The sequence below is a fragment of the Notothenia rossii genome (genome assembly GCF_949606895.1).
Source record: "Notothenia rossii genome assembly, chromosome: 9".
NCBI classification, from domain to species: Eukaryota; Metazoa; Chordata; class Actinopteri; order Perciformes; family Nototheniidae; genus Notothenia; species Notothenia rossii.
Window position 1 is genome coordinate 52,501,912 of NC_136907.1, and position 18,654 is coordinate 52,520,565.

The window sequence follows — 18,654 nt, forward strand, 5'->3', positions numbered from 1 at the left end:
TGGTTGCTGGTTTGCTCCGCACAAGAAAGCGCTCCATTTTCCCGCTTGCTTGTTTCTCAGTTTTAATATTGTCCTTCAGCCTTTGATGTGTCACAGTCTTATAAATCCCACCTGCGCAACTGCGTTAACAGCGGAATACGGGGTTCTGTGAGGATTATTTTTTAAATAATCGTTTTTAGGTATAGAGTTTGCCTCTGTATTATGAAATGTGTGCATACAAAGTACTGATATAGTAAATAAAAAAATAATTATTTTTGTGTAGTTGTATATTGCAATAATAACGTATGTTTGTCACAAAATCCCACGGCACACCTGGACTTGCCTCACGGCACACCAGTGTGCCGCGGCACACCGTTTGGGAACCACTGGCCTATATGAATCAACACAGTAAGAACATATGGGGAGAATTATCTATGCAATTTAAGAGGTATCTGCAGAAAATAGTTTCATAACCAGATGGTTTAAGAAAAGCTTCTTCTACAAATGTGATGTAATATTGTACTTAATACTCAATGTACATTTTTCTAATCATACTCAAATACTTTTACTTGTACAACAAGTTTTACACAGTACCATTCTCGATGCATTAGGCTACTTGAAATTGAGTATTTTTACAGGGTGGTATTTGTACCTTTACTCAAATAAAGAATAGGAATATATTTCCAACCACTGGCTTGAAAAATACATATTTTGCTGCTGGGAGACTTTTTTCTTTTTTTATTCGAAGCGGAACTTTCTTATACTTTCACTTTCGTCCCTACGTCGCAGCAAGAATTAAAGGAGGTGAGTTACCTTAGAAAAAATAAGCTAATCAAGTAAAATGACTGAATCTGGATCAATAGGGTTGATAATACAGACATAATAGATTTGTGTTCGAACAATGTAGTTTTACTGTATGTTTAATGTATTGCAATGCAACAGCGTGTTTTATGTATCCACTTTTACGGGCTTTTTATGTGTTTGAAGCAGGAACAGACGAACTATCAGTCACAACAAAAGATGATGTTCTGTGTTGCACTATGAACCGAGAAGTGCTGTTTTTATTCAGTGGTTGTTTTATTTAAAAAATCGGAGATTAACATATTTACTGAACCGACTGACACATGTTCATGTCGTAATGCCAAATTAAATGTCCATCCGCCATTTCAGATATCACAAAAGAAGGAAGCGACACGTCATTTTGACTGTGTAGTGTTGTTTCTCTCTCATTCAGACGGTTTAATCACTTTTGAAAGAACGACATGTTAATATTGCACATAAAAGAAGCATCTGGTTTCCTTCAATGTAGCCTACTCTACATCTCCTGTAAGGTAAAACATGGAAGAGATGACGCAAGTAAGCTTGAGATGAGTTCAGGTTTATAAACCACAAAGAAAATAACTTTACACGGTTTTAAAATGTTCTTTTTAAAATGTGTAGGCTATAAGCCTACCGTTTTCATTTACCTTGTCTGATTTAAGTGTTTTTGTGTGTATTAAGGCTATTAAGTATTAGTATTAAGTATTAAGGTGTGTCTTTCTCTTTGCTCTCAGCCAGTGTTGTGTCAAATTATGCACCCCCAACGTGAAATGCACCCTTTGACACGGGAACGCGCATTTTAATGTATAGTCCGCTATTCTATGTCATCTTTTTGATGGTTGGGTTGTCGAATCCTGGATTTTGCATTCATTCGTCACTTATTTTTCAGTTCATTTTGTATTTAATATATGTTTTTATTTAATTGTGACGATCTGTCTCTATACCTTTGCTTATACTTGTGCTTTACAATGTATTGTTTATTTTTACATCAAGTGCCTGAGGGTGGGATTAATAGAATTTGTTTTATTTTGGGTGGTGCTTTTTATGAACAGCCTGGTTGCCACGCTATGCACCCCTTGCTATCTCTGACAATAAACGTGTCAGTGTCGCATACATGAAACTTGCTCCATTTATTCGTACTAGTCCTACAACTATACCCTCAATAGTGCTTGAGGGTGGGATTCATAGAAGCATCTTTTTTGGGGGGGTGCTTTTTATGGCAGGCCACGGCGTGCATTTCACGACAGGGGTGCAGAATTTGACACAACACCTCCTGTTCTAGCCAATTTGATGTCCTAGGCGAGATTTTAGCTGGCTCTCCAGTTTTAAACGATATTTTTGGTTTACTGTCCTATAGTATACATTGAAATGATTTCAAACCTGTTTATCCAAATAATTATAAAGGAGTGCCTTGGAAATATTTGTTTATTAAAATTGTGATCAAAACTTTTGAGACCCACTGAGATAACTTAGACTAAAGTTAACTATCTAAACACTCAGAGTCTTTTACCTCACTGAGCCTCTCAGCCTCCACCCTTGTTGTAGAAACATCTTCTTCTTATATCCGTTCGAGCAGCTAGCACCAGATGCTAATAACAACAGCGCCGGTACCGGTGCACCCTCTCTCTCTCTCCCTCTTTGGCTGTGAGCTGCGGGCGCCTGATAAGCCAACATCCCCCCAGATTTGGCGCCCTAGGCGACCGCCTATGCCAAAAACCGGCCCAGCTCTCAGTGAGTAATAGTTTGTAAACAGTGGGTAACTGTAACTAAGTACATTTACTTAGTACTGTTCTTAAGTACAATTTTGAGATACTTTCTTGTACTGTACTTGAGTATTTCCATTTTACGTTACTTTGTTCTTCTACTCCGCTACAATTTAAAGGTAAATCATGTACTTTTACTCCACTGCATTTATTTAAATCAGGAGAGACTTCAAGTTTGTTAAGTGAGATAACTTTCAATATTTATTGCCATGGTAAAATAAATACTGGTGGTGGTGAAGAGCTGAAGGGAATAATGAAGAGTTGGAGTGATGAGATATCTTCTGGGCTTGGCCTGGTCCTGGATCTGATTAACTGGAGGTGAATGGGGTGGAGGAGGAGGGCTGCATCGATTCTCCTTAAATGACAGCTGACAGGGGAGAAGAGAGCAGATTTGAAAAGGTGCCAGATGCGCTGTGATTGGTTTGTGGGAGATGAGACGAGTCTGATTGGTTTTGTTGGGGGTGTGGTGCATCCTTGCTTATTTAAAGAAAGGGCGAGAGGATGTGAGAATGAGAGTGTAAGTCTTCCTGAAACCATGTGCGCTGAGCTTCATTTAATACCTTTAGTTACTTTACAGATTTTGATTAATGGTGTGAAATATAATCACCACTTAAATCAGACTTTGGTTCCACCGGAGCAAATTCACAAGCTAACCTGCAGTATACAAAGTCATTAAAACTAGCTGCACCTTTACCAGCTTTGATACCACTTTCATGATCAATCATTATAAAACATATCATATATATTATTCTGAAATGGACCAATCTGCGTAAAGAGTACTTTGAATACCTTTGTACTTTTACTTGAGTAACATGTTGAATGCAGGACTTTTAGTTGTAACAGAGTATTCCTAGAATCTGGTACTTCTACTTTTACATTTGTTGATGTTGAGATTAGTACTTCCTTGCTGTGCATTAACCTTTACTTTACGGTGCTGGTATGAAAGTAACAGTTGACTTTAGTGCTGTTTTTCTACAGAGTTGATTCAACAAATTCACTTTTACAAAGAGGACATTTAATTGTACATGACTTAAGTGTAAATGGCTTTTTTTATTTATTTATGGTCATTTGTAATAAATGCCACATCATTGTGTTTTAAACTATTTTCTATGTTTTCACTACCCAGGCCTGGTTATCATATGGACCAATCACAGCTTGTAACTGCCACTACAACTTAAATAATTGGATGGCATCGGCTGGACTCTCCCTTATCGTTTGTTGAAAAACCTGCGGCAGACCGTCAGAGACAACAGCCTCAAATTCAGGTATGAATAAGAGAAGCCTTTCAGAAAGATAAATTGGTGGTGAAGCTTGTTTTTGTGTTTGGCTGTCGAAAACCAAATAAGCCCGTTAGTGGGAGCAGATTGGATTCTGCGATGTTCATTCAAAGTGTATCTTTTGGTGGTTGCTCATGGAAAAAAAACGATGTCAAACAAATGTACAGTAGCACAAATATATAATAAAACATAAGAGGATTTCTAGTCTGTCATATAATAGCGATGAATGTTGAAAATATATTGTTGTCATAGTTTATTTAGATCAAACGCTTGAAGAAAGCCTTTCTACAGTGGCAGTTTTAGGTCAATTTCACCAGGGGGGCATGCTGTAGCCAGTTATTGAGAGGGGGGAGAAATATCCCATTATTTTTCAAATAACTTGTGTCAAAAGCACAGTACAAATAAGACTTTAAAATCAGAACATACATGTATTTCGATACCTTCGGCTCAAGTTACAGCACAGTCTTTCCTGCAACAGTATTACAAATGGTATTATCATAGGCTCTTCTTTAGAAAGGGGGGCCACAGGGCAGTCAAATCTCAATGTAACATGGGCACTGGCCCCCCGTGGGTCCCCTCCTAGATTCTCCCATGCTTTTCACAGCGTCTTTCTGACATAAATAGATGCTATGTGGACACATGGCTTTAAAGGACAAGTCCCACTCTCCAAGGTTAACAATGTCACATTGAAAAAGTAAATACGTCCAACTACTTGGTGATAAAGATGAATGATTAGCTTAAGTTCGATGAACGTGCTGCTAGGAAGGTAAACATAATGTGTTCTTGTTAGCGTGTGTGTTGGCAGGTTAACTGATGTAACAGGGGGCAGTAGCAGATGATTTTATATTTTTCTCTCCTTATGTTCTCAAATCCAGCAGTTGGTGTCCAGTGGAATCAGTCTCTGATGTGTCCTGCACAGTGACATTATGGAGACAGCAGCAACAGGTGAGTTTAGACTTTATCCTGTCGTCTGCTTTAAAAGTCATTTAAGAGCACCATGTCCATTTCTTCTAAGTTTTTGTATGTATATATGTATGTATGGATGGATGTATGAATGGATGTATGGATGTATGGATGGATGTATGAATTGATGGATGGTATTTATGTATGTGTATGTATTATAACCATTGTTACTATAGTACCATTCTGTGGACCTGCAGTTCACTGTGATGGATTACACACAAAATCAATATTTTCACTTTAGATTTTTGCCTCTCTGCTGCTGCAGTCTTTTTGAAAAAAAGGTTAATTCACAAAACTGGAAACAGTTAATAAAACCCTTGCATGTTCCCTTACATTAAAGAAAACATGTGAATGTATCAATGTTGTGTACTCTTATAGGGTCAGATGATCCGCCACCTGTGAAACAGAGCAGCAGCTATGGATTGCTGCCACCTAACAGTGAGTTTAACTGAACTGAGTCTGTTTTAATCAAGGTTCATTCACAATAATGGAACCAGTCAATAAAACACTCGGCATACACCCTTTAATCAAATGTGAATGTTCTGTATTCTTATAGTGTCAGATCCTCTGCTACCTGTGAATCGGAACCGCAGCTATCAATGGCTGCCACCTAACAGTGAGTTGAACTGAACTAAGTCACAACTTTCCCTTCGTATATTACCTTCTAAACTACAGGGGGAGTAGGTTATGGGTACAACATCTTTGTTTTAGTTTAATATTTGCAAGATCATTGGGGATTTTGCATGTTGAGGATGATAACAGCTGACACAATTACTCAAGTCCACCTTTAAAGCTGTCAATTCACCGTGAACTATCAACGGGGGGTGGGGGGGAGCTCAACGCTCATGAACTGTCAACAGGAGGGTGGGGGGAGCCTCGCTGCGGGGAAGCTGTAGAACTCTTTCGCCAGCGGTCAGCGCAACTTACATGATGCCTTTTTAAAAAATTTAAATAAAGGGCGATGCCGGCCGTCAGCGAACCCCTGACGACCGGCCGTTCTGTGATTCTCCAGAACACACAGATGGCCAGTCCGCCCCTGTGTAGCATACTCTTTTCGATGACAGATGAGCAGATCGCCCCTGGGCTTTCAACTAAAGACACAGCCAGGCAAAAACTGCGGCATGTGTATACCCCTGATCGTTTCACCATTAAAGACCTTGCAAAAGCTCAAATTCAAAATTAGCTTGAGAAGCCTCTATTGGACTGCTTTGTTTACTTCTGCCACATAATGAAGTCACATAGTAACACTCGCGCTTCTATTGGCTAGCACTCAAACACAGTGTACTTTATAGGGGCGGACCGACAACAGGCCAGCTAACCAATCAGAGCAGACTGGGCTCTGGTTTCAGACAGAGGGTGAAAAGAGGTGCTGCAGCACAGGCAGTATGAGAAAAATTAGAGCATGTAAAAATGTCACAGTAGAGGCACACATTTACCTTAAAAATGTGCATAATATGTTCTCTTTAAGTATTTAGTTAGAGTTCTTCTTCTAATTCTGTGTTTTTATTTTCAGTGTCTGAGCTGAGGGTTGTTCTGCTGGGGAACAGCTGGTGTGAGAGGAGTTCAGTGGGGAACTACATACTAGGGAAGACTATGTTTGACACTGAAAAAGAACCGGACCACTGTCTGAAAGTCAGTAGGCAATTGAAAGGAAAAGAGATAGTTCTCATCAACACCCCAGATCTGCTGCACCCCAACACCCCTAAAAACAAACTGACAGAGTATGTGAACGACTGTGTGAGCCTCTCTGATCCTGGACCTCATGTGTTCCTGCTGCTTCTACAGCCTGAAGAGTTCACTGAGGATCACAAACTGAGACTTTGCAGAGTCTTGGAAGTCTTCGGTGATCAATCTTTTGATCATGCACTGATTCTGATATCACCACCCACAGAGGAGAGTTCAGGTGTCATGGATTTTATGCAGCATCCACTCTTAAAAGACATGATTGCAAAGTGTAGAAACAGATATTTGATTGGCCAGTCAGAGCTGTTAACACGTCTGGGTCAAACTACAGAAGAGATCTTTGGACACTTTGAAGGCAGTGATGAGGAAGTAGGTTTGATCATGATAAAGTGTGAATGCATCAAAGCAGCTTTAAACCTGGTTCTGTGTGGGAGGCGAGGAGCAGGGAAGACTTCAGCAGCCAAGGCCATTTTAGGTCAGACAGAGCTCCATTCAGCGTCCAACTCATCAGAGTGTGTTAAACATCAGGGAGAGGTGTGTGGACGCCGGGTTTCTCTGGTGCAGCTGCCTGCCTTGTGCGGAAAACCTCAGCAGGAAGTGATGGAGGAATCATTCAGGTGCATCTCCCTTTGTGATCCTGAGGGCGTCCATGCCTTCGTCCTGGTCCTACCTGTGGGTCCCCTCACTGATGAAGACAAGGGAGAGTTAGAGACCATCCAGAACACATTCAGCTCTCAAGTCAACGACTTCACCATGATTCTGTTCACCGTGGAGACAGATCCCACAGCTCCAGCGGTCGTTGAATTTATACAGAAAAACAAAGACATCCAGGAGCTCTGTCAGAGCTGTGGAGAAAGATATGCTGTTCTCAACATCGAGGACCAGCAGCAGATCCCAGAGCTGTTGGATGCTGTGGAACAGACGAGAGTTGAAGGATCCAGGTGCTTCACGATGACGATGTTCACCAAGGCTCAGATGAAGAAGGTTGAAGAGCTGGATAGCGTTAACAGAACACTTAAAGCGAGAAAGAAAAGTGAGATGGGAGAAGATGACGAAAGAGAGCGTCTCAGGATGGTACTGATCGGGAAGGCTGTCGGTGTGAAGAGTACAATTGGAAACACCATTTTGGGTGAAGAACATTTCCGCCAGAAGTTTGTGACCACCGTGTGCCAGAGAGCAACAGGAGAGATTCATGGACGATCTGTCGCTGTGGTCAACACACCTAGCTTGTTTGAAACACCTCTTTCTGATGATGACCTCCGACGAGAGGTTAGAAAATGTCTCAGCATATTGGCTCCTGGACCTCATGTGTTCTTACTGGCGCTGCAGATTGGAAACGTTACACTAGAGGAAAAACACTCAGTGGAACTGATCAAGAAATATTTTGGCAAGAAGTCTCAAGATTCCATCATCATTATACTCACCAGAGGAGATGAACCTGAAGGTAAGTTATCTGAGAGTTATGCCGACGTTTGTGGTGGCTTTGTCAAAAAACTCATCAATGATTGTCGAGGGAGGTACCAGGTCTTCAACAAAGGTGACACAGAGGGCACGCAGGTCAGGGAGCTGCTGACCAAGATCGAGACCATGGAGAAGGAAAATGGCGGCTGCTGCTACACCGAGGGATACACAGCAAAACAAGTGGAGAGGATTTTGAAAGAGAAAGAAGAAGAAAGGAAAAGAAAGGAGGAGAACCTGCGAAAAAAACACGAAGATGACATGAAAACACTGGAGCGCAAAATCAAAGAAGAGGAAAGAAAGCTGAGGGAAAATCAGCTGAAGGAGAAGGACCAAAGCATCAACAAGGAGCGAGAGAAGAGAAAGCAAGAACGGGAGGAAGTTGAAAGGGGACGGAAGAAACAGGAAGACACTACGCGACAGGAATGGAAAAGAAAACTGGACGCGTTAGAGGGAAAGGTTCAGTATGAAAGAGAGCAAAATGAAACGTATGCAAAGAAACTGGAGCAGATTAGAAGAGAGGTCAAGAAAGATCAAGAGTCCTGGAATAGGGAGCGAAAGGACACCTGGGAACGAATACATGAAGAGGATAAACAGAGCCTGGAGGAGTGGAAGGTCAACTACAGGAATCTGCAAGAGGAGTACCATTATAAGAGAAGAAAATACACATACTGCATAGTGGTGCTGATGTTGTCTCTATCGTATTTATTATCTTATATATTTCTCAGTTAGGAATACCATGCATACACACTACAGACTTTTAATGGACATTCTTACATTCACACATCATTGGCGCACCATCTTCCGGCACAGGCTGAAAACTCATCTCTTTCGACTCCACTTCGAGCGATAGAATTACTAACAAAGAACTGCTAACAGAGCCCTTATAAAGGACTGGCTTATCTATAGCCAGTTGAGTAGCACTTGAAAAGTTTGGCTCTATGAAACCTGATGTACTTATATGATTCTGTTTTCTTCAAGGTTGTATCTTCGTGGATCGAATGTACTTATTGTAAGTCGCTTTGGATAAAAGCGTCAGCTAAATGCAATGTAATGTAATTGGCCATGCCATCAGTTGCAGCTTGGGGTTGAGTATTCTGTCAAAGCATACATCCACATGATGACTGCAGCTGCGAACCCACAACCTTCCGTTTGAAAGAAGACCGCACTACCTCACAGCCAGACTCTTCCCGGAAAAAAAAACTCCATGGCTGAAGTGTTAGTCGGTCTGGATACACACACACACAAAGAGACACGTAGCAGAGTTGGTCTCGTATCTAATATCCATCTGTGTCTTCTGAAGAATCACAGCAGAGTTGGTATCCATTGAGGCTGGCACGCATATATTTTGTTTTACTTTGATGTAACATAATCATTTAAAGGGGTCCCATTATGCTTTTATGCCTGAAACGCCTCGATTCTACTCCTTTGTTTACGTAACATTCCCGCTACTATTGGCTGGTTCTTCAACATATTGTTTGTGATGCTAAGGGGCGGGACATCTCTAAGCGGATGACAAATCACAACAGAGCTAACCAATCAGAGCAGACTTGCCTCTGGTTTCAGACAGAGCGGGAAAAGGGGTGCAGCAGCACAGGCAGTATGAGAAAAATAAAGAGCTTTTTGAACATTAACTAATGCAACCGTTTGGTTTTAACTTGAAAATACATCTTCAATAACATTACCAGTGAAGATCAAAGTTGGGAGGCTTACTTTTAAAATGTATTCTGTTGACTAGTTACCTGTAAAAACTAATCTGACTATCAACACATACAATTATTGTAAACTAATTACGTATTGTTATTTTTGGATAACCTCACTATTGAATGTAATTATAATAAATGGATGAGAAAATAAATATTAATGTGATGTTTTTTACTTAAGTGAATTATGTTATAAAACAGAACAATGTGACAAAAGAAGAAACCAAGATATTTATTATCTAAAATGTGTCTTCTGCTCAGAGATTGTATTTATAGGAAAACCTGCCTTTCATTTAGTTGAATCGACACTTAAGCTCACACACACTTTTCAATGAACATATAGGTTGAGCTACTGAAGCAATGAAAGTGAAAACCATACAGCAGATTCAGGCAGTAGGCGTATAGATTTACACTTAAAGTATTGCAGTACAGCTTACAGAGAAGAAATGAAATCTGATTATTTTACAACAAATCCAATACGCTCTTTTTAGTGACATTGTAATCCAGTTTATAATTTTTTTTAGAAATGTAAAAGTAATCTGATGGGAATACAGAATTTCTGTAGGAGCTTGCATTGTCTGAAGTAGCTTTGGTCAGCAGTTACTGTAAGAATCACCCATATTGAGTCCTAGATCAATGCAGAGTATTGACTCCGGCAGTGCCAATTGTGGCTGGAGAGCGTTTGTTGAAAGTGGTCACATAACATTTGAAAACAGCCACAACCGTGCACCTTGCACTCGCGTCACCGCTACGAAGATAAAAAGTTGTGAACTGTGCTGCAGAATTATCAAAATGTTTAGATGTTGTTCCTCCTTGGCTATCAACCTTAGAGATGTTCTGATTTGTCCAAGTGATCTGTGGTTAGGGCGCCTGCTGCTGGTGGAGAAATGGGAGTGTCTCAGCTGGAGATCAGCAGCTGACAAAAAGGTATGCTGGGAACCTGGTTCTGGGTTGCGTTCGAGTCGAATAGTGCTTTCTTTTTGCTTAAGAAGGTTCCTTACAGGGATAATATGACCCAGAAGTACCTACATGGCAGCCATGATAAGCTCTTTGAATTCTTTAGATGTTAGGAAAGGGTTTTTAATGCTACCTTTAATATCCCCCTTTAGCAAATGATACTGGACCATCCTTAAAACTGAAAATGAGATAATGCTGTCCCACAATTCCTTGCAGCTGCAACATTTAACAGGTCAAGACGTAAGCCAGGGCATATTTGTTTAATATAATACATATTATTAGTTGTTTTTGCTAAACCTTCATTGAAATGTTTGCTGTGCCATCAATAAGTACAGTTACTAAGCAACTGTAGCAGGGCTTTTGGTGTTTGTTTCGCCATGCTGCAAATTACAATGTCCATTTGTTATTAATACTGCCCTCATCTAATTAAAAATAGCAGTTAGCCCAGCAATCAAGCAAAAATATGCTCATGTCTTTTTTCATGTCATTTATTTGGCACCACCTTGTGTATTTAGCTATTTGTTAGCCATGTGGATGCCTGTTGCATTCTGGGAGACTCCAGAATGATGGATGAATGAATGTAAATAATAATCAACATTTATTATATATTCCCAAGCATAAAATGTGTTCTGCTTTTAATAGACTTCTTCTGGCATAAAGAAGTGTACGTGATATGTGTATGGACGACGTTTTTGAATTATCATCTTTACATTTTCTAATGTCCAAATATAATATAAATGTTTTTATGATTTTCAACAGGAAGTGTCAACAAAATGCGGCAAACATTTGGGCAGAACAAAATTGACTTCATGCATTTAAATGTGGCAGGTATATATACAAAGTTTTGTTTTTTTGTTTTTGTGGTAAGTTCTGTAATTAAAAAATGTCCCTTTTACTGTAATCATATTTCAACAGAACAATGTAAAATATGAGTATTCATGATTGATGCCAATGATCATCCTGTAGATGGCAGCAGCATCCAAATTTGGACTGAAGCCTGAATACAAGACAAGGCTATACAGTACAGGCAGTAGAAGTATTTAGATATAGCTCTAGATTGTTTCTTGTAGAAGTAATGATACCTCAATTTAAAAATGCTTAATTTTGAGTAAAAGTGTAAAAAAAAAAAAGATTAAAAGTGAATGTATTTTTTATTTTGCCATTGCTGCTGTTTGAGGTTGATTATTATATAATATTAATTACTTTTTGGAGAAGTCATTTTGTGCCTCTTGAAATAGGTAATTATTAGAAATAAATTGATCATACAAGTAAGCAACTCTATATGGGGTTTAAAGCTAGGGAGGAAGGATAGCGTCAATAGTTATTTTTCCTTTAGGACTCTTTCTTATAAAGTAGAATTTGCATGACAGAGACTGAATGACATTGCAACGTTTTAACATTTTATCCTGTATGAAATGTCACAGTTTGGTGTTAAGTGATTTATGTTAACAACAGTAAATAGATTCAAATTTCACCACAACAAAAACATTGCTTGCATACAGTACACACATGTAAGATACGGTTTAATAATTGTGTTTTTAAATTATTTATTATTATTATTCATATATCCCTGGCTAGCATTAATTCAGATTTCAAACATTTAAGTTTTATAAAAGTTAAAAGTGTGTAAAAATGGTTAATGATGATCAAAGATTAGCCAATTTGATATAGCTACATAGGATTGTTGCTACGTACATGACATTTGGCATAACATTTGGCTAATATGTCAAATGTGCTCAAAAACGCAGTCCGCTCTTCTGCTTGAAGTGGTGGCCAATGATGTGTCGTAGAGAGATCTGTGTGAACAGATTCTCATTCTGGCCCACTACTCCAGCAGCTGATTTTCTGACAGGTGCAACATCAACCAGAGAGGATGAAATAATCTCACAGTCACACACCACTGGGTTACACAAACAGGGCTTATGATCAGAGAACGTTGTTCCACCGACCAGCTGGTGGAAGGTGGGAGGACACCGGGCAAAAGTGGCTCTCTCATCTCTGAAATGCAGCTGCTCAGGTGTTCTCAGGCAAGGTATGAAAAACCTAATTGCTTCAGCGCTCAGAGGCCATCAGTTTTTCAGCTATATTACAGCTACACTGTAACTGAACCATGAAACCTACTTTCTGCAGCTGTGATAGCGCAGATCATAAAACAGCTGGGGGAAGAAAAGGAAAAACAGTATGCACGCTCAGAAAATGTTCCCTAAAGGTTAATTAAATAAGAAACATGACCAGAGTAGAAGTCACACTGAAATGCAAAGTGCAGATTTCAATGATGGCTGTGAATGTTTGGCAGCTTGTCTTGAATACGTAATGTTGAGAAAATGCGGCACACTTTTCAGACTGGCTGCTGTGACAAATGAAAACTATTTGCTGCCAACTTTCAAGAGCCCTATACAAACTGTTCTAATATTGACTTTCTACTTCTCCTTTTCCTCCAAATGATGAACCCTTGCAAAAATGGAGTTCACTCAGGCAGAGAGATAGGGTTGATGAATTGACTTCCTATCTGTTCTGTCAAAAAAAAATTATCATGTTGATGTGCTGTACCCTGCAAGATAACAAGGAAAATGTTTTACAGTGTACACCTGCTGTCTATCAATTTGTCGAGATGTAAACAGTTATTGCATGACAGATCACACACTTCTTATCAGTCACCCCTTCACATATCACTTGTAAATACTTTGGATCATGAACATTTACCCTGACATTCTAAGTCCCAAGAGGATGAACCCTAGTTCTTTAACGATCCCTTGACTTTCCTGTTGTACCACTGGCAGGGTTGGCGTGGTTTTCTCATTGCCTTTTGAAATTAGTACAAACATCTAGGGCCATCATCAAGTCAAGAAATGTAACTGGTCCATAACTTTGGTCTATAACAAAATACCTGCTAAATGTATTCCTATTCCAATGTTAGCATGCTTACAGTACACGCAAAAAAATATATGGTGAACCTACTGTACCATTGCGTATTCATATCAGCTAAATATAAGCACGCTAACATGCTCAACAAGATGGTAAACACTGTAGCATTATATAGCTATATATTATCATATAAGCATTTTTATTTGGAGCATCTTTCATTAGCATTTAGCTTGAAAGACTGTTAGAAATGCTGTGGACTCTTAGTTTTGTTATTTTATTTTTTACTGGAAATCAATATACAGCTTTTATTTACTGATTTATTGAATGCCTTTGGTGTGTTTTCCAAATCATAGATAGTCTTTTGTAAGCCGAGTGGTTACAGCTCATACCCTATGACTGTGATTTCTCAAGTTCAATATGGCCTTGGGTTCTGTGTTGCATGTCACACCTCTCTCACCCATTTTTTACACTGTCTTCTTACATAAAAGCAGAAAATGCCTACCCAATAACATGTTGAAAAAATAATCACTTTGCTTTTCATGAGTGTAAAGTGAGTGGGTTTTTCTTTCTGCCGCTCTTATAGACACTATTTTCATACGTGGCTTGTCCAGTTACAGCAAGGTCAAACTAGGGCAGCTGTCTGTTTCAGAGGCAATATAATTAACTATCCAAGTGCAGAACGTACAGTACTGCATGTGAGCTATTACTATGAGCAGCTGGTCACATGTTTCATAGATTGCATGCTGGGGATCATACACACTAAGGAGATAGGAATGTAAACTAAAAAATCATTAGTTTTGCAATTCCCAAATCATTTCCCTGACAACTTGGTGTATTCTGTCGCTTTTGTCTTAGGAGAAACTTGATGTTTCTGTAGAAATATTTATTTGTCTAAACACACTGGCCACAAGTCATTGTGTGACGAATTAAAATTGGTCTGGGACAAGTTAATAATACATTTGCTGATATTTCATTTTTAGACATTTATTCATAATTTGAACACCTGTTCAACAACCACTGCCTCATCTTGTTCGTGGTTGCCTTGCAACGATGACAACAGGCCACAAGTATCCTGTTTTTTTATTAGTGCCACGGCTTTATTGGTGGTGCATACTATGAAATGTGCAACTACATATATGTGTTTGCTTGTGTATTTAAAATATGTCGAGGTTGAGAGGAGGATTAAGTTATCCTTAAGCTTATCTCCATTAAAATGACTGATAATGCTGTCAGCATTGGTCGTGGCCTAGATTTGAAAGACAGCCTTGTTTGCTCTGGCTGGCAGCCACCAGACCTTGTAAATACCACTCATGCTCTTTTATCTGCCGACGAGTGCTACCTGATTGTGGTTCGTAAGAGCAACAATAACGCTGCAGTTTGGTTAATGAAAGAGGTACAGGGGGGCCTTTTCCTGTTGCTTCTGCCACTGAGAAAACCATATAGCCTGCGGTTCACCTTAGCATAATTTGCATATAGATGAGAATCACATAACATTATTGCGTTGAGGGTATATTAATAAAGGGCTTGTTGAACAGGATACGGTACCATAAGAGACTTGTGTAGATGCTCAAACAGGTGAAGCCCAGAGCGCTGGTTTCTGCCTCAGTAAAGCCACTTTCTCATCAACAACGTTCTCACTCCCAACCCGTCACATATTGACGGACGGTCAGGGCCCCTCCCCGTCACTCTATTACGGACAGGGTACCCTTGGAAGTCACTTTTCAACGTGCAGAGCGTCCCATTGACTTGCATAGAGCTCCCTGAACGTTGGTAATAGAGGAGTTGGGATCGTGGCGAAATGCTCTCCGCAGATCCATTCTCACAGCGTTTATCAACCTTTTCTTACTCAATATCAAGCCACACTTATTGTTTTTACTTTTTTATTTTAATTGAATAATGTAGGGCTTTTGTTGCCGTCAGTTAGGGGTGAGTAGGGGCTCAGAATACTGAAATCTGTATTGTTTCATCGTTTTTTCCTTCTAATTTTATATTCTTTTCTAAACCACACACTGTTATTTACTCAACGATAACACATAATTATCCTTGTGTTTATTTATTTGTTTGATGAATAAACACAAGTTGGAGTCCGTCAGGACCGAGGGTCGGAGCAGCTCATAGTTGCTCTAGACAGCGCCATATAGAATATATATTATATTCTATCTATGTGGCGCTGGCTTTAGAGAATTTTACACCCGGAAGTAAGTATTCTCTCCGCTTCGCTTGACAAACCCCGTGATAGTCCTCAAGCTCTGTAATTGGATGTTTGAGTGTGCTCCGAGGGTTACGCCGAGCGTCGAACAACACTTTGAAATGGGATGGAACCCTCCCCCCACCCCGTCCCCAGATGTACACATGCTGGCTATTGTGTGTTTTGCAACATGCTCTATGGCACGTCTCTACAGGGAATTATAGTTTTAAAAGACGTTTTCGTATTTCCCAATATAAGAAGTTGCCAGTAAACTGTTTACATCCCTGGAGGTTTAGGGGATAGGAAACACTCACATTTAAAACATATAATTAATAAATGGGTGAAAGTAGCTTGTGCCCATAATGGGCAGCATTAATATATACTGTATACCCACATGACAGCTAAGGTCAGAAGAGCTTTATTTAACAGCTGGTCTTATGTCTGTGACCCCTCCTGTTGTTAATTGATAAGTCTGAAACATGCACTTGTCAAGGTTCAGAGGCAAATATGGCAGTAGCCATCGATCATCTTACATTACATTGCATTTAGCTGTGATTTTATCCAAAGCGACTTACAATAAGTGCGTTCGACCAACAAGATACAAACTTGAAGAAAACAGAATCATATAAGTACATCATGCAGGTTTCATAGAGCTAAAACATTTCAAGTGCAACTCAACTTTAGATAAGCCAGTCCTTTATTAGTATTTAAGTGCTTTGTTAGTAATTATATCGCTCGAAAGTGGAGTCGAAAGTGATAAGATATACTTTATTGATCCTAAGTTGGAAACATTTGCGTTACATCAGCATGCGTAACAGTTGTAAATATGCAGTGGTGTTTATTTGTAAATCATTTAGTATAATCACACGAATTCTGTGTTTTATATTTAATAATTCTGTGTTCTTTATTTATTGATTGTTCAATACCTGACAAGGTCGGAGATGAAAAACCTGGGTCGCAGGTTCCTCAACAGTGCATTACAAGACATCTATCAATATGTGTGTATACCTCCACCATTAAACTGTCATATTCTGCACATTTCTTATACTATCTACATACATCTTATAAGAGTATAATACATATGTATAATATCAGTTAAAATAAGTGCTTAAACATACATGAGTTAACATTGCAGGAAAGCAATATATTAGTACTTTGTCAGGCTTAATATGTATAGGCCTACCCCCAAAGTGTTTTTCTTATTCAAAATAAGACCTTAACCTAAAGTATTCTTTAATGTTTAAATAAAGCCTTTAGTTTGTCTCTCTGTGTCTCCTATTAATATCTAATAATACAAATAATACATTTCAACAACGTGCTTAACCACCAGGTGTCCCTTTCTATCAGCTGTGCACCGTTATGGTTTACATATACCAATATACCGATTGGATCAAATATAAAAGTCAGCCGAATTAGTATTGATACTGCCAGGAGAAGTATTGTGTGAAGAGAAATTGAAGATTTTGTTTGATTGCTGATATATTTATGATCCACGTCACATATTCAGTTTCGGCGGCAGTCATTCCTGTTTGTCTAGAAGTCCTCTCATCAGGGCTCTATAAATAGCGAACTACGGCAGATATGTAATATTTAATGCAGCCGAACCGTGTATTAAAATGCCATTATGTGACGACCTTCAAAGAGAAAAGCAAGCAAACTCGGAATAAAGTATTATTATTATTATTTTTTTATTCGGATTTCACATCAACAGGAAGTCCGGTTAACTATAATGTCCGTGCGCAACAATACCCCAACCCATAGATCCGCGGGTGAATAATAATCACCACATTACACACATCCCTTCACATTTAAATTTACATTAAAGTATTTCGTGAGTCCTTCAAAAAAAAATTGAAATATAATTAGGGTTGTAGTTGAAGAGTTTGTAAATGATTGCGTTGCGCAATCGCACAACGGCACGTCCATTAATTCCACAACCACACACATGGATTAGCATCGATTTAATACATCAATGTAGCGTTTGTTTCTGCTAAAAGAGGTGTCGACCAGCTGGGGCAACAAGAAAATTGGCGAAATCGAGTGTGACTATTACAAAATAAAAAATAATTATATTAATATTGACAATAACAACCGACCGTCGGGGTAGCATTTGCCGGGGAGCGTTCTCATGGCGTCTATTATCAACGCTATGGGAGGGTCTATGAAGGTCTATATGGGACGCCCTGCCCATTGAAAACTAACTTCCAATGGGTACCTTGTCCGTAATAGAGTGACGGGGAGGGGCCCTGACCGTCCGTCAATATGTGAGTGAGAACGTGTTGTTCTCATGCTCATTTTCATTAAGGATTTAAGATATTGTTACAATGTAGTGTGGATCGACTGCCACGTCACTGAGTAGACAGCTAGATACTTTTCAAAATGTGTCCACCCAATGTGAACACAAAATCTCCACAGGGAGGGACACATAATTGCTTGACCTCCTGATCCCTTGCTACCTGCTTCTGCTAGTCCCCACCGCTGTATATCTTACCTGTCTGTCATGCTCAGAAATTGATTTCACTGGCTCAGTGGGTGTGACATGGATAACCATAGGACCCCACTTTCTAATTTTCTCACTCTCATGCACAAAGTTGCAGCCTACATTTTTGATATATGTACAGCTGTAGTTTCTTGATACATAGCCAACACACTATACACACTGTAGTTATAGGCTGCTTTATTAGACAGGTTGTCTGGATTGACTAAATTGTCAAAATGCACCTTTACATTTACATTTTACCTGTTTTTGCTCCACTGAACAGTTGGGCTGCTGTTAGCCATGTATATAGCTTTATTTATTTTACAAGGGTTTTATGCCCTTGATTATAAAATACAGCCAGAGATGGGAAGTCACTAAGTACATTTACTCAGTTCTGTACTTCAGTACAATTTTGAGGCACTTTGAGTATTTCCATTTTATGCTACAAATACTTCTACTCTACTACATTCAAAATGGAAATAATACCATTTGACTGCACTACATTTATTTAATACCTTTA

The 18,654-nt window shown here is 39.3% G+C and overlaps 1 protein-coding gene across 4 annotated transcripts; it reads left to right on the forward strand.

Annotated features, from left to right (window-relative positions):
* Nucleotides 1-405: 405 nt before the first annotated feature.
* LOC307018302 (GTPase IMAP family member 8-like) lies at nucleotides 406-9,800 on the forward strand. Of its 4 annotated transcripts, none has more exons than XM_079648477.1 (7): nucleotides 406-783; nucleotides 2,375-2,529; nucleotides 3,688-3,826; nucleotides 4,714-4,783; nucleotides 5,180-5,239; nucleotides 5,358-5,417; nucleotides 6,315-9,800. In XM_079648477.1, exons 4-7 carry the CDS (start codon nucleotides 4,765-4,767, stop codon nucleotides 8,672-8,674), a joined length of 2,499 nt encoding a protein of 832 aa, XP_079504603.1. In that variant the 5' UTR covers nucleotides 406-783; nucleotides 2,375-2,529; nucleotides 3,688-3,826; nucleotides 4,714-4,764; the 3' UTR covers nucleotides 8,675-9,800. The 4 variants fall into 4 exon arrangements, with proteins under 4 accessions (XP_079504603.1, XP_079504605.1, XP_079504604.1 ...); XM_079648478.1 differs by lacking the exon at nucleotides 406-783 and adding an exon at nucleotides 793-1,335; XM_079648479.1 differs by lacking the exon at nucleotides 2,375-2,529.
* The last annotated feature ends 8,854 nt before the right edge of the window (nucleotides 9,801-18,654 follow it).